This window comes from Anopheles coluzzii, chromosome 2, assembly GCF_943734685.1.
Source record: "Anopheles coluzzii chromosome 2, AcolN3, whole genome shotgun sequence".
NCBI lineage: Eukaryota > Metazoa > Arthropoda > Insecta > Diptera > Culicidae > Anopheles > Anopheles coluzzii.
In genome coordinates, this window is record NC_064670.1 from 31,067,737 (window position 1) to 31,083,983 (window position 16,247).

Below are 16,247 nucleotides of genomic sequence, written 5' to 3' on the forward strand. Positions count from 1 at the left end.
GGCGTAGCACCGAGAGTCCTTTTGCTGATCCGATTTCGTTCTGTTAAGTACTATTTTTAGCCTCAAGTTCATCGTGGAGGACTCCATTGGTACCTGCACGCACCGTGCACCCATTTTGCCTGCCTTTTCGCTTAATGGTGGTCACAAACCCAATGTGACACTTGTCAGTTCAGGACTTTAGATTACGAATCGAACGAGCAAATCATAAGTGCAAACTCCTCAAGTGTTGTGACAATGCTAACGAGCAACACCTTGGCGCGTTCGATCGATTGTTGATAAGTGCGCTTTGAAAGCGACGAAGGTAACGAACGTGCGACACTAGAAATGGGAAAGTGATGAGTTCGGTTGTTGGTATCATGTTGTTGTGTGCCTTAATCTATCAGCGATGGTTATGTCAGTTGAAAGGATAGTTTTGTATATTTTAACGTTCAATAGGAATACATAAAGATTCTGCAATATAAGCAACTTTCTAACACCTACCAAACAGAACAAAAAAGTTTTAGCGCAGCAAATTCACCGATTGCTTAAAAATCAACACAAATGAAAGCAGAATAACTATGTTTTTGATAATTCATTTAAAGAATTTTGTTATTGTCATTTAATCAGCATGTAATATATCTTTTATAAAAAAGTGGTAGTGGCCAATAAAAGGGTCAATCTCATATATATTTTGATCGAAAAGTTACGTACATTTTTAAATGTAACATTCATATTAGTATATCATTAGACTTTGGTTAATTTTCTCACATTTTTCTCACACCAACCCTACATTTAACAACATTTTTAGATAGCTTAAACGACCTACAGAAACATACCATAAAAATCAAATTTAAATATTCCACAAAACCCATTGTTTGTTCCCACCGTGCAGGAGAATGTGATGCGGGTTGCATACCTGCAGGAAAAGTTACACAAATGAGCAACACTTACCATTTGTAGCTCACATTTAAATTCATAGTGATGGATCTCCGTTACAAAATTTTAATATAAGCAAATGTTGTCTCCCAAAAAATTGTTTCATATTTTTTTAAACAACTTTACCAACCAATTTTGATCTGGTTTTTGGTATATTTTTTTTTTTCAAAAGATACAAAAACAGAAAACATGTGATTGAAGATGAGATTGAGTGCATTTTGTTTTGTAAAAACCACCAGCTTATTCGGATTCCAGAAAGAGTTCATTTGAATGTACAACATAAAGGGACAATTTTTTATTACATCTGTGGTTTATATTTATTTATCACTTCTCTGCGTTTTGATTCTTCTGCAATGCTAACAACTGAGTTTGGATCTATCGCTACATTGTCATTGTGAGGAGGCCCTGCGTGAGGTTTGCTGTATGCTTTCTGCCACTGCTTGTTAGAGCTACTTAAAGAGGTAATTTATATTTAAAAAAAACTCGCTTCCACGCTCATAAGCGATTAGGACACATTCCGACCATTCCCTTTCCTCCGCAGCTACTGAACACATAGTGTTCCTTGGGAGATAATGCACTGTCACAGCACAGCGAGAGGTGCCGCAATGTCACATCCGAACGGGGGTAAAGAGGAACGGACTGACTGCACTATTCTAAAAAAAATGCTACCATAGCTCATTCCCCATCCCACACAAACGCCTGCCTAGTGCTTGCCATTCTCAACACCCGCCGCACCGTTGGCAGCCGTCTGACGTTTGCCAAAGTTTTCCCCATCCTCCAGCGTCTCGGGCAGCGGATGGCCTTGCGTTTCGGGTAGGAAAAAGACGCAGAACGCACCGACCAGCGGTACCAGCCCGAAGATGCACGGTGGCAGCCAGTACGCAATCGAGCCCATGCCCGCCACGAACGGTGCAATCATCGAGCCGAACCGCGCAATCATCGATGCCGTACCGATGCCCACATTGCGCACCACGGTCGGGAACAGCTCGCCCGCGTACAGATAAACGGTGGGGAAGCTGATGCTCATGCCGATCAGCCCGACCGAGGCGAGGCCCACGTTCAGTGCGCTGGCCGAGCTGGGTACGAACGCGATCGCCAGCATGGAGATGCCGGTCAGCGTGTTCGAGAAGATGAGCGTCTTCTTGCGCCCGTACGCCTTCATCATGTAGATGCACAGCAGCGTGCCGGGCAGCTCGAGGGCCGCACTGATCGCCACGTTCGTGTAGATATCGCCACCGGCATGCCCGATGTACTGGGCCACACCGAAGAACGCCAGCCCGCACACGAACCAGTTGAAGCACATGTACAGCGTTTTGGCGCGCATGTTGGGCGTGCGGAACAGATCGAGCACGTTGCCCTTCGACGCGTTTGCCGATGCGTTGCGCGTCTTCTCCTTCGCGTACTGCTCGATGTCGTTGCGGATGGTGTCGGTCGGCAGGTTGTTACGTTTGGCCGCCTGCTCCAGCACCGTGACCGCACCGTCCACATTGCCCGACGTAAACAGGTAGCGGGGCGATTCCGGCACCAGCCAGTAGTACGACAGCATCAGCACGGAGAAGATCGACAGGGCGAACTGCAGCTGGCGCCACTCGCGCAGGAAGTAGGCGAAACCGGCCAGCGTCAGATGGCCCAGGTTGAACGGGATCTGGTAGAGCACGGAGAACAGTTCGCGCCACTTCGGACCGATGATCTCCATCACGAGAACGAAGCTGGAAATGGGGAAAAGGAACGGTTCCGTTAAGAACTGTCTCACTGTGCACGACGGACTAGAAGATCTTCAGCAATCGAGCTACAACACTAACCTCGTTACCATAGTACCGCCAGTGGCCACGGCCGTAAGGAACCGCAGCACCACAAACACCCAGAACGAACCGATAACAGCAGCGCCAACACCCGTCACCAGCTGAATGATGACCGCAATCACCAACGGTGGTCTTCGTCCATATCTGCAAAACGATAGAATCGAAAGTTTTTTGTAAGGAAAAGCCTTGTACTGCACGATCCGCAGGGTGCGACTCGCACCCCACCGACGATACATACTTGTCTGCCAGCGATCCGAAGACGACACCACCGACCAGAATGCCAAACATGAAGATGGTTTGCGAGAGCTTGACCAGGTTCGCGTTACCGCACACCAGATCCCACTCGCTGGTAAGGGTCGTCGCGAAGGTGCTGTTGTCGTACGTCCAGCTCGTACAGCCGGCATCGCACCGGTCGAGCGATGGGTCCGACGCACAGGTGTAGTTGACGGACGGGCCCAGGAAGATGATGCTCATCTGATGCCAGGCAACGGGGAATTTGAGCGGAAAGACGACGGCACAGACCAGTATGTGCCACCAGCCGAGCTGGCCCATCGCCCGCTGTATCGGGTCGAGGCTCCATTTCCTGTCCGACTCCTCCTTCTTGGCAGCGACTGTTGGGAAGTGAAGAAGAAGATGTTGAAATTTTTCATCAGTCGTTGATCGTGCTGATAAGTATGGCATATTTTTAAGTAGTAAAATATTTAAAAAAAAGAAGAGCATAAAGTCCACCCCATGAAGTCACAACCAAACATAACAATCGATCGACCCTTCTGCGCCTGCAGTCAACGTGAGCGTGTGCTCTCCGCCACCAACGTTTGCACAATTCGTAAATTGGATAGCGTTTGATGTGGAGGAGATAAATTCACCGGTCCATTATTTGATGCTCTCCCGCCGCCGACGGTTCATCGTTCAATCAATCACAAGGTCACCGCCATTCAACGGTACAATGTATATAAACCCCACCATACCAAGCTAAATGGTGGGGCACGTGCGGCTCTTTCGGCGAGAACGATCGCGCTGGCATGCGCACCACCCCCGGTGTGGTATTCGGAAATTAGTTTGGAGATCGTACTACCGGCTACGCTTGATCGCAAGCATTAAAATGTATGAATTATCGCACCACTTGCCGAGCTTGCTGCTTGCTGTGAGTCATCCGTTTTATGGTGGCAAAAATCGAAGCTACACTGCAACGGCTAGTAAATTAGCAGACTGCTGTCAATTTCAACCCTCGTCATCGGGTTGGCTTGGGCTGGAGTCAAAGGCTGCCAATTGGGGATTGTATAGTTCGAGCCCCCCAATTTTTTTGGTGTTTCGTTACACTTCATTGCGGAATGGAGCTACACCACGAACAGGTTTTCTTTTCTTTTCCATTCACGGTGGCCACAAGAACAGGAACAAAGCTCAAACGCCGTGCGGAATTTATGAATTTTTAAACAATTTACAAAATTGATTCTTTTTTTGGAAAACCCCGCCTGACTTAAAAAAAACGCTCCCTCGGTCATTTTTAGATCAAACGATGCCACACGCTCGGGTGCAACTGGTTTAGCTTCAAATGTCATACCCGCGCCGGAGGTTCGCCTTCTTTTTCTCGCGGGGCTTGTCCCGCGATGGGCGGGAGGCAAAGGCGTTAATTGGCGAAGCGAAACAAGGCCATTGCCAAAAGCTTCTTTGGAGCTGCTCTTTGGGACCTTCTCGCATCAGCCCGCTTCAAATGCTCACATTGGAGCAGATCGGGCTTAGGGTGTCATACGGCGATCAACAACAAAAAAAAAATACTTCAAATGTACATTTCACATTCGATCGTGAATGATTATTTTTTACAGATAGACATTTTTTTTTCTTTCAAACTAACGCATCGCAATCACAGTTGCTGCCACCATTGGCAAAGGCGGCAAAGTGTTAATATTTGCGGTCAATATTATCAAACGCTCTCCGGCACGCATTACAAGTGATCGTAGGTGATCGTACAATCGCTTGTTTGAAGAAGAAGAAAAAAACACGCGGAAACGAGGAATCTGCATGGAAAGTGCTGGGCGGAATATTCAATCCACCACCATCAATCATCGATCAAACGAGCACGTGATCGTGTCAGCAAATTGCAACGGTAAATATGCGCCTGTCTAAGTGGTACTTTCACCACCGTGGCACAGCCTCGGGAAGGGTCTAGCGGTGACCAACCGGGTAGATCCGGTAGCGCAATAATTTTTGATTAATGAACTAAGGAACCGAGCAAAGCGGTAGAGTTGTTTATTTCTGTCATCGTGTGCATGAACAGTGATCGTGCTTAGTTTAACTTCTCGGACTTCCACTTTTCTAAGCTTACTTAAGCTTAAGTGCCTCTTACCACTCTACCTTCCCAATAGTTTGCATAATAGTTGCATAATAGTTGCAAAACGCTAGTGTTGGAAGTGAAATTCCAATCAAAATCAATCTAAAATGAACCATTTCACACAGAAATGGCATCAATTAATAGGAGACTCACAGCCGGCCGAGCCGCCCGGCTCCTCCAACAAAGCAAATTAACAAAACGATGCACTCATCCGCTTGGTCACTTTTTTTTTCATTCCACTATATCTCAACCCCATCGCACCCAAGTGAAATCAAGCATGGTCCACAAAAATTGATTACTTTTGCGCTTTATCCCCATTCCGGTTTGTCTCATCGTGTGGCGTCGACCCATGCGTTATCCGATTATGCTTTGCGCGCATGCTTTAACGCTGCGCTTCATACTGCTTCCCTTTCAACTGTGCTTGAACGAAGCGAAAGCAGATGGCCGAAACATATTTAATACATGTGTCAAATAAATTGTCTACATGCGAGAGCAACAACAACAAAAAATCGAATTAATCCCTCCGAACGTTTTGCAAAGGGGGGAGGAGGTCAAGATAAAATAAAAACGCATTACAAAGCTGCTGGCATGCCCTCCGCTCTCGTGGGTCATCGGGTCAGGCGATGGTGTTCTGGTTGGATAACCTCCATCACGATACGATGACACGCGACGACGCACGGGAGATTAATTCATACAGAAAAACCGTTTAACCGCATGTAATCTTCCAGCGCAGAGTGTAACGGGTGGAATGGTGTGCACATACACACACACAGAATGCCAACATCATTGCACACTGGGTAAATTGTAAAGCAAAACCCAAAAAAAACACTGGCTCTTATAAAATTGCCAAAAGTCACGCACCGAACCGAACCAGTCCGATTCGCAAATTGTATTTTAGCCTCAAAAACTCAAAAACTCCACTTCAAATCCACAATCGAGCACCCTGGGCCCGTGGTTTTCGAGTGGAAGGGGAAGGCTTTGTACCGTGCCGTATGTGTCACAGCGTCGTCTTGGGCGAGTTTTTAAACATGTTGTCCCAATCACGCTGCCGGCACAGCATGACACGCTAAAGCAATGGAATGATGTTTTTTTCCTTCTCCTTCTCTCTCCTTTCCCCCCCAAACCAGCTGTTCGTTTACAGCTTCATTTTTTATGCTGTCCTCCCCCTCCTCCCTGCTCGCGTGCTGAATATATGAATGTGTAATCGAAGCCAATTTTGCTACCCATTCTCGACCCCCCCAGGCGCCCATTGATACACTCCCCCTTTGCGCAATAACGCTAATTTGCCGCCCCGACCAAAACCGTTCAGCAAACATCGAGGAGTATCGAGGAGTGTGCTTTCCTTCCATTTTTTTTTATTGGAAAGCGGATGGAGTAGTTGTGACGGCTTATGAGGCCGATCACATCACAGCACCGAGTAGTGCCATCGTTGCAACACGTGCAGCAGCAGCAGCAGCAGCAGCAGTAAAGGCGGATATTAGATCAAGTGTTCCACAGCCTCGAGGGGAGAGGGCTTAAGATGACGAAAGAAAGTGTTTTGGGCGCTGACTGTTTGGCTTATCTTTTGCGCGCCCAATTCGATCTGAATGTGAAACAGTTTTCCCGGCCTGGGAAAGTGTTTTCTCCAAACTTAAATGGACCGTGAGGCCCATCAACGGAAACGGAGATGAATCCGAGCCCTCCAATGGTGGTTTGTTGCGCGCTTTTACACCGAGCGATTGCGGTGTATCGACACTTTCGCAGAAGAGCTGCCTTTTTTTTAAAGCATCACCAGCAAAGCTTGAAGATCATTTTTACTAAGTAGCGTGGAGAGGGTGTTTTTTTTTTTGGGTGGGCTAATATAGTTTTGATTATGGGGTTTTTGCTGTTCAGTTTTAATGCTCCAGAAAGGAAAAATCAAACGACCTTTTGTGCTGGAAATTCAAGACAAACCGAAATCGAAACGAAACATCAATACGAGCACGGTCGTTAACGTTTACACTGATCAAACAAATCAAACAAACGACACTGACATTGAGCTGAGACTCGCTTTTCCGATTCCGATGATTGATGACGGGGCAAACGACACATACGCGACCGTAAATGATTAGCTTCAGTGTCATGCGAGCTCGCGTGTGCTTTTGGCCCTTTGATTGCCGAACACAACTGTAAAGCCATCCCTTCCAATACTACCAGATATCCTGCTTTCCGTGTTTTTTTTTTTGCAAAATTGCTTATTCAGTTCGCCATGTGCTGTGCATTAGTTAAAGAAGCAATCTCCCTTTAAACAGCTAACAAATCACTGTCATTTTCACTGGCCCCCACGCATCAACCGTCCAAACTCTAGCGCACTCTAGGTTCAAGCAGCTCATCATCTCACAATACACACACACACACACACCAAACGTGTTAATGGGGTAAATTGCACGCGAAACTTGATGGTTCAAACCTTACAGTGGACCGATGAGAAGCCGAGCAAACACAAACAAAAAGCAAAACAAATACCGAACAATCTATCTCTCGAGGGAAGACATATTTTCACACTTTTCACCTTGTGCCGCGCCGTGTAATTGGCTTAAAGCTTTCCCTCCCCGAACCCGTGCGCGCTCGGCTCACGCTAGAACCATCACGCTGGGCCGTTCGTTCGCGTGCGTAAGAACGACCATGTGGTGCGGCGGCGTGTTTAGAAATAGCAATTCGCTGTTTACCTATATACTAGGCAGCACCCCCCGTGTCGGGATACTCAGCTTCACACATGCTTCCCACGCTACACCGGGAGAGATGTTTCCGCAATTTTCCCGCTCATCCATTTCCCAATACGCACGCATCCTCCACTGCGTTCACCCATCCCCCTCTCCCCCCCTCGCATCGTTATCAGTTCACGGTCAGCGGTCAACGTGACTTACGCAGAAACATGCGCGTGTTTCTCGTTTTGCGTGCGGCCGCACGTACGGTCCGCTATTTTTGGACCATAACACAGACGGACCAGCCTCCGGATCGCAAGCCGGCATAGCGCGCAACGTAGACGCAATGGCACGAGAGCCGGGCCCCGTACGTTTGACCGTGACGGTTTGATAGCTTTTTGCAGGTCAAAATTTGTGGCGCCATCTCCGAATGCCCCGGCAGCCGGTTTGGCCAAAGCCGGAGTAGCCAACCTTGACATTGGCTATATTGATCCAACCCAGTTCCCATTCGCTTGGATAAGGGGAATGATTGTGTTTGCTCACCCTGTGTCTCTTTCTCTTTTTCTGTCTAATTTTATGGTTTTATAATACACACGGTGGTTAAAGCATTGCTTAAGTCGTTTTTCTATCCTTTCCTTGAGCTGCTTTCTGATCTTTTGAAGGCTTGTTCGCCTATCTATTTCTAAGCGTCCTTCCCTAGGTTGCAACTGATTTAAATGTACTACCTGTCCTGCTCACAAGCAAACGCTAATTTACTTCACGGATTAGTTAACCGCACACGACAATGCGGTTAGCTGCCTCGGGTGAAACTAATTATGCTCTTTGGAGCCCCAGCAGGAGCAATACAATTGCATTCATTGACAGTAGGCCGTCACGGATCTCCGTCACGGAACTCAACCAATGTGGGTCAAATGGTTTGCTCTTCCAAACAGCACTTAACATAAAAAGCATAGTTTAGGCTAAAAATATGCCACATGTACTGATGTGGATCAAATAAAACTTCTAATGATTATGAGGGTCACTTTTTCTTTAGCACTTTTTCTTCTCCCAACGCATGCATAGTTCGATTTAAGAATAAGCATTCACAACTTACATTTCATTTTTGTACACTGTTTTAGTCTCTGTTGGCTCTTTTCTTTAGCTGCTTGTAGAGTTCTTTTGTTCCAGCTTCCAGTTATAGCCTTTTAAACACACCAGTGCAGAACTGAAGTAACATAAATCACGCACCAATGCCTGTCGGTCAGTTCGATCAATCGAACAGCCCCTCTCTCTCTCGTGACGCTCACGCACAATTGTAACAACTACTCGAAAGTCGCAGGCAATGTCACAGCTCCACCCAACTTTCGACTACACAGCTGGAAGCAGTTTCCGATCGTTTGTGGTCAAGGGCGCGTCACTCTTCCTGCGGGGAAACTGTAACTGAAAGTCTGTGCTGTAGCTGAGCTGTGCTGAATTTTCCTTTCACAACCTTCACTACTTCACACCGAAAGGCTACGAGCTAGTTATGCTGGCGCAAGCAACAACCACAGAAAAAGGGGAAAGCACTTCAAACAGATGAGGCCGAAACGTCCGCTCTCGAAGCGATCGTGCGCCTAACTGTCACCGTTCGGTTTGTTTACGATCGGCTTTATACGGGTCGGTCTACAGCGAGCGGCAACACCGACGAGGAGCCATCTACCCGGGGGATTTCCCGCGCATTGGCCCGCGAATGGTGGTGGAATGGCGCGAAAAATGCTCCCACCCGCTGGTCCAAGACTCATCTCTCAGCCAGCTCAGCAGCCGCGGTTTGTGTACTTGCTAGACCCGCGGGTAGTGTGCGCGCATAGCCGTTGGAGCAAGTTTGGCAAGACGGAGAGAGAAATCCCAAGACACGGAGAGAAATATATCGGCTAGTGGAGCGGTCTTTTGAATCTTTCGGGTGGGGGAAGTGGTAATATAAAGCCCTTTTGTAAACTATCCTGAGTGGGAAGTGTTATTCTTATTGCATACTACAATGTTTGATAGGAATAGCACATAAAAATATATGCATTTCCGGAAAAAAAAAATCAGGTGAGAAACACCAGAGACAAGAGTACTCTGTTCGGGAGAGAGAGAGAGAGGCGCCCTATTGCTGCTCGCCAAAGACGATCACGATCATTGTTCAGCCCGCTAACCAGACCCGACTACAGTTCGGTGACTTTGCTGACGTCGACGCTCGATGATCGGTAACCGCCGGAGGACTTGCGCCGTGCGGTTTGAAACTTGTTCGGCAGCATAAACTGTGAACCTGTGTGTGTGTGTGTGTGTGTGTGTGTGTGTGTGTATAGACTGACGGAGGCGCGTATTTTACCGGGGATTTCCCATGCTCTAGCCAAATGCACACACGCCTTAGTGTAAAACCAGCATACATATTTAATTACAGCAACCATTACATCCACCACAGCTTACTAACCGCCCCTCCGCTGTGGCTTACCCGGTTCGGTCCAGCAAAACGTCAACGCGTGTTCGCATGATGATCACGAGGGACCCCCCCCCCCCCCCTCGAAGTACGACGGTGGGCACGTGTTTCGGAAGTTTGATCGATTAGCTAGGGCTGCTTATGCAATTCCTTGGGTAAACACGCATGGAGACATTATTGACGTCCCGATTGTGCTTCAAATTACCCACGGAATCAACAAGTTGTACGCTATCAAGTAATGCTGTTTTTTCTATTATTTTTTTTATTGAAAATTGGCTATAAAACATGTCTAGATTTTACCGGAACCATACCGGAGAATTAGAGAGTGGGTAATTCTGCCCGCTCCAAGTAGTGGAATGATACGCTAATGATCTACAGATAAGAAGAAGCCACTGGTTTTATAGCTTTATTACTTCTCTTGGTTAAGATTTCCTTTATAACAGTCCTCTTATCGCTTATCGCGCTGTTGTATCAGCAATATTATAAAACAAATAAGGGGAAGAAACTATTCCACACCATTTACAGCTGGTTGAAACGGTAGCTAAACAACAACGAGCAAATGCCTACATCCACACATACATGATGTCAGAGTGGCACAAAGTTCTGCGTCAATTTGTCGGACCTCATCAATTTAAGAGGACGTAATGCAATATCAGATCTACTGCCAGCGACGATGACGCTCCTGTTATCTACACATAACGGATCCATTAGCGCGCACGAAGCGTTTAGAATGGGTAGAAATTTGCACTCAATTGTAATGCACACATCCCACGCATGCGTAGTACTTTAACTCTTTCGAACATAAATTGTCCAATGGGCGCGCTATCAAAGTAGATGGATGGTTCGAGGTCATAGTGTAATGGATGTGAATAGAGGCACACTTTCAGCACACGGTGAACAGTACAGGTACATACTAACCTCTCTCCACACAGAACGACGTCCTCCTTTCCAACCAGCAGAAGCAACAAAATCACCTCCCCATTTCCACATAAAGTCCCCGCCGCCTGCTGTTGTACTATTAATCATCTGACGTCGATCGGGTCACCGCATCATCGGCGATGGGAAACAACTATTCCATCAAACTAGTTTCGACCAGTTTCGAAACACCGGCGAAACATGAACCGTGCGTACTGTGCTGGACTGCCAACGCACTTGTACCAATTTTCAAAAAATGTGCAGAACGACCAGAACGACCAGAACTAAAAGGCCAGTTCTTAAGTGAAAGGCTCCCAATCGCGGTGGTTGCCGTAAAACCGTTGCGCTAGGAATGGGGTCCGTCGCAGCAGCTGAAGGTCGCGCACCGGACCCGTCGCCACTGCTCACACTGCTCGCCGAGCGCGCGTACTTGAGAGGAGCGTGAATCAAGCTGCATCGGAGCATAACTATTGCGTTTCGGACCCGATTTGCACCTATATGCGGGCACAAATTTGAACGATCAATAAAAGATGAATCAAACATTTCGGGTTGTGCACGGGATATCCCGTGTGTTACTTTCGGGTACACGGACGACACCGAACCGGCTCTCTTTACTTCCCGTAATGAGTCACTGGCGCGGTTTCTGCCCGTAGGACTGTGCCGAAATTTTCACACCTTGCCGCATGGGTTGACACTTATCCGTGTGTTTTATTCATTCGCGTACGAGAGTAACACACTTTTAATCGACGGTTTGCTGCGAACGGTAATGAACAAAAAAACTTCAATACATCTGATTTCCCCCTGTATTGAACGGGGACATCGCAGATTCACAAATGTACTATGCAAACGCAACAGCATTAGCGGGCCTGTGGACTGTGGTCAAACATCCCATTAACATTCCATTGAAGGTTTCTTTGCCCAGAATTAAATGAGCTTTTGCGTACGTTAAGGGGCAAATTAATTCCAATGGTTAATCCACCATCGATAGTAAATAATTGCACATTTAATTGGCAACTTTGCTGCGCTCAGAAGACAACCATTAAGCATTTATTATCAGCATCCAATTCAGTACAGACTCATACGGAGGAGCGCACAGGAGGTGACAGAATTATAATTTACAACAAACGATAACATTAACTTCTATACAGCTCATAAGAATGGTGTCAGTACAGTGGAAGTGTGTTGGCATTGCGCAACCTGAATGTTGGTGGGATTTTTAGGCGTTCAAGTGTTTAACAAACTTGTTTGATAATGCAACCACGATCGCCAAGTGATCGCTCTCAGCGCTTTGAAATACAAAGTTCCCAGTGGCACGAAATGTAAATCACTCATTTAAGATGTTCTTTTTTGTGTCTCATATAGAAAGTTTACTAGTGCACATGAGAGCTGCATTCGCTATGTGTTTGCGGAACCTTTAATATTTATAATAATAAAAAATTTAAAAATAACATTTCCAGAGGCAGACAGTGGAACAAATAGAACATTCAAAAACATGTAATGAACTTCTGAACTCTTCTCAAGTTGATTATTTCTATAAGTGTCGCCTTTAAATCATGAATTCCCGTCTATCAATCATGAATGAATAGATAGTTTCACTTGCTTGGATTGTAGGAAATTTAAAAAAAAAACCCCTCTGTGCTGATAAAGGAATTTTCTTAAGAGCACTTAATACCACTCCAATCATTCGTGTCCCTCATTGAGCATAACGCACTCGCACGTAGTACACTATTCCCACTCATGGTTTGTTGGTGCATTCTGCTAGCCCTGATTGTCCGGATCAGATAATGCACTTACGAAAGATCACAAAAACACATTCTCAACACTATCGCTGCCCTCGGACAGAGACATTCGACTGCTGTTGCAGTATACGCACCTAAAACTGTGTGGGACCAACGGACAACAAATCAGCTAATTATGCTAACTGATTGGAATGCTTTCCCCTGGGCCGATAACGCGTACCAGGATGCGGAACATAAAAATGTGGTCTCTTCACGCCGGAGGGTTCAACAACTCAAGCTCTGATAACCTTTTACATGTTTTTGTACGAACTTAAAAAAGGGTCTCAAGGGAACAAAGTACGTTTCCAAAAATAATGCATCGCACTGATAAGCACTAACCGGTCACGGTGAACGCTTCTTTAACATTGAATTCCCGGGGGTTTGTGACATGCACATTTTGGATTCAACCCCCAAAGGTTGTAGAATGGAAGGAAGTTCAAAAAATAAACAAACAACTGTTTCGAATTGCGCATTCGCATTGCCATGGCAGCGCTGCTAGCAGCTGCCCTCGGCCAACTATGTTTAGCATCGATGCAGCTATAGACAGTTTGTTTATTTGTTGATTACAGTTTAGCTTCGTCGCGGTTCTCGGTGCGCCCGATAGCGCGACGTGTGTGCGGGCCTACTACGGGCGAGCGAGATTTGGCAAACAACCGGAGAACACGATCCGGAACCTAATAGGCAGCACCGAACATGGCTGACCATGGCACCACAGTACTACATAGGTGCCGACAGCTGTATGGTTGAATATTCAATTTCACAGATTCAGTGTTGTTAATTTTACATACAAAAAAAAAGAAAACGAATATGCATACATACACACCGGTTCAATAAAACCCGATACCGTCCCGCTCTCGGTTCGGTTGACTAGTGTTACACCCTTTCCTTACCTTTTGCCGCCTGCGCGTCTCGCTCGCTCTGATGTTCGAGTTCCATTCCTTGGTCGGGGTTGGTTTTATCGGCCATGGTACGGGCGCGGTGTTTGCACTTACGCGTTAAATTTGGAAGTTTATTCACTGCTTTTTAAAGCACAATACCATCAGCTTGATTGCACACACACACACACATAAAGACACAGGCCACACAGGATCCGATTAGGCCACGAATATCTATCGCAACACAAACAATTTCCCGTGGATAGTTTACACTTGTGCGGTGCAAATGTCTTCCCGTGCCCGATCCGATCCCCGGATGACGCTAGAATGCCACGCCGAGCTGTGCGCACGATCCACCAACGGCCAAGGTCCGCCGACAAATGATGATACCGACGGCTGGAACACCAGCGACAGGCTAAGCGTGTCTTTCTTCCCGGTCGCGTATCGCACCGCAGTTTGCACTCGCTCCATATATTCCTGGTTAGTCCGCTGCCCATCACCCTCGCTCTCCCCGACTGGAGGATGAGGGGGGCGGTGATGACGACGATGTTGATGATGATGATGGTGATGATAGATTTAACAAACCGCTACTGCCATTTGGCAACAAAAAAAACACAACCCGTTGGATGGGTTTGTAAGGGCTACTGCGATGCAGAGTGGTGTGTTGCAGGCAGTGTAGATGCACTTGGTGGAAAGTTGAGCTGCTCTCATCGTCACAGCCGCACCGCAGATGTCTTCTATGCGCGTTTCGCGAAGGGGCATTCGTTTTGTTTGGTGTTTGGTCGAGCCGGCGCAAAGACGAGGAAAAACTCATGAAAGGAGTTCGAGACGAAGGACAAGAAATTAATAATTGGTATGCCCACTTGTTGCGTTGCCATGTGTGGTAGATTATCATTGTAAGTTACCGTAAATAATGCAACAATTGTGCGTTGTTTTATGAAGGCGTGTTTGGTACTGTGGAAATTGTATCGACGAGCTGTGGATGGCATTTGCTGTAATCATACACACATATAAAGAATCTCGTCGATGATGCGTTAAGTTCGCTTAGCTGATTTTGTTTTGCTCCGAAATTATGTTAACGATCAGGATCATTGCAATTATCACGATCATACGGGATGTTGAACTGAACAAGATATGAGTTGTTTTAAACATTATCTAGAAGTAGACTGTACAATGTAAGAACTTTATACACAAAACCCCTGACTGATTGCTGTACGGCATAGGTTTGAATCCTACAACACCACACTGCTGAAAGAACCAAGCGCATCCGGACAATATCTGTGCATAATGCAAAATATGGAATACCAGTATGCTTGACAGACACCAGCACTACCTAAAAATCATCTACGAACAATCGCACATTTTGCCAACTAAATACGATACGAGGGTGCAACCCAGCTCCGTTAATTGATCCTCTGCCCCTTTAATCGTTCTCTTCCTGAGTTGTATTTGCCTCCCCGCACCAGACCTCTCAGAAAACGAACGGAAGCATAAAACATACCACAATGCTGCCATTAATAAACCTAAATCCCTTTCACTACATTAGCCCCCTTTGTGCACAGTTACCGGAAACATGAACTAATTCGCAACAATGTGCCACAAAGTCATGCATAATTTCCCGTTGGAAAATTAGTGTCACTGTGGCCAGAATAGCTCGCGCTGAATAAAGCCCCAATGCACCAAACAATCCCGAAAAAAGAAGGCACCTTATCGCACCGTTTGTTACCAGGCGCTGGTGTAAATTTAAACAAAAATCGCCGCCACTACCACGCCATCTGGGAGACAGACACGCACGGTCACAAAAGCAGTCCAACGACCTCACTAATACCCTACATTCCTCTCCATTTCGGTGTTGCGTTCAATCGAAACGGTAATTTGCATTCGTTATCCACCCCCTCCGTCCCTGTCGTCTCCGCGGGCGCGCAAGTTAACCGTGCCGATAAGACGTACGATGTTTAGTGGCTACATTTTGGCAATTTAACTCTATTTAAAAGACTGAGCCGTCCAAAAACCCACACGCCCTGGGGTCGGAGACTTCCCACCCGGAGGAGGTGGAAGATTACTCAATTGAACAGTGGCGGGGGCTACTACACGGGACGAATCGTTGGGATCGGCACCAAACCGGCGTACCGTTGAGTAGCTCTGCCACCGACAGAGGAAATAGATTCGCCCGTAGTTCAAGGTCGTGCCCGTCACGCTGACCTCACGCATGGTGGGCGTTTAAGCCCGCAGTTTCTTTGTCGGTTAGTTTCATTTCATTGCCAACATGCCATAAACACTTTCTTATTGAAAGAAATCATCCATCTCAACATAACGCCCTTAGTGGCGAACGATCGTTTCACTACACAATGATCACACTGAACATTAATTAAATCAGCAAAAGTAAGGGTACATCACGCATTCCATTCTCCATTTAACGCACATTTTTGTTGTTTCAGAACGGTGATAAAACGACCCAGTGCGCTCGAAGCTAATAACGATTAATTATGTTTCGTTGCGTTTGGTACAACCGGTTATGTCGATTATTAATTGT

General features: G+C 46.6%; 1 protein-coding gene across 2 annotated transcripts; it reads right to left on the minus strand.

Annotated features, from left to right (window-relative positions):
* Positions 1-1,188: 1,188 nt before the first annotated feature.
* On the minus strand, positions 1,189-14,272 carry LOC120953658 (organic cation transporter protein). Of its 2 annotated transcripts, none has more exons than XM_040373797.2 (4): positions 13,730-14,272; positions 2,956-3,328; positions 2,718-2,861; positions 1,189-2,624 (listed from the first exon to the last, which is right to left on the minus strand). In XM_040373797.2, the coding sequence occupies exons 1-4, from the start codon at positions 13,803-13,805 to the stop codon at positions 1,619-1,621; spliced, it is 1,599 nt and encodes a 532-aa protein (XP_040229731.1). In that variant the 5' UTR covers positions 13,806-14,272; the 3' UTR covers positions 1,189-1,618. The 2 variants fall into 2 exon arrangements, with proteins under 2 accessions (XP_040229731.1, XP_040229732.1); XM_040373798.2 differs by lacking the exon at positions 13,730-14,272 and adding an exon at positions 8,803-9,323.
* Positions 14,273-16,247: the final 1,975 nt, after the last annotated feature.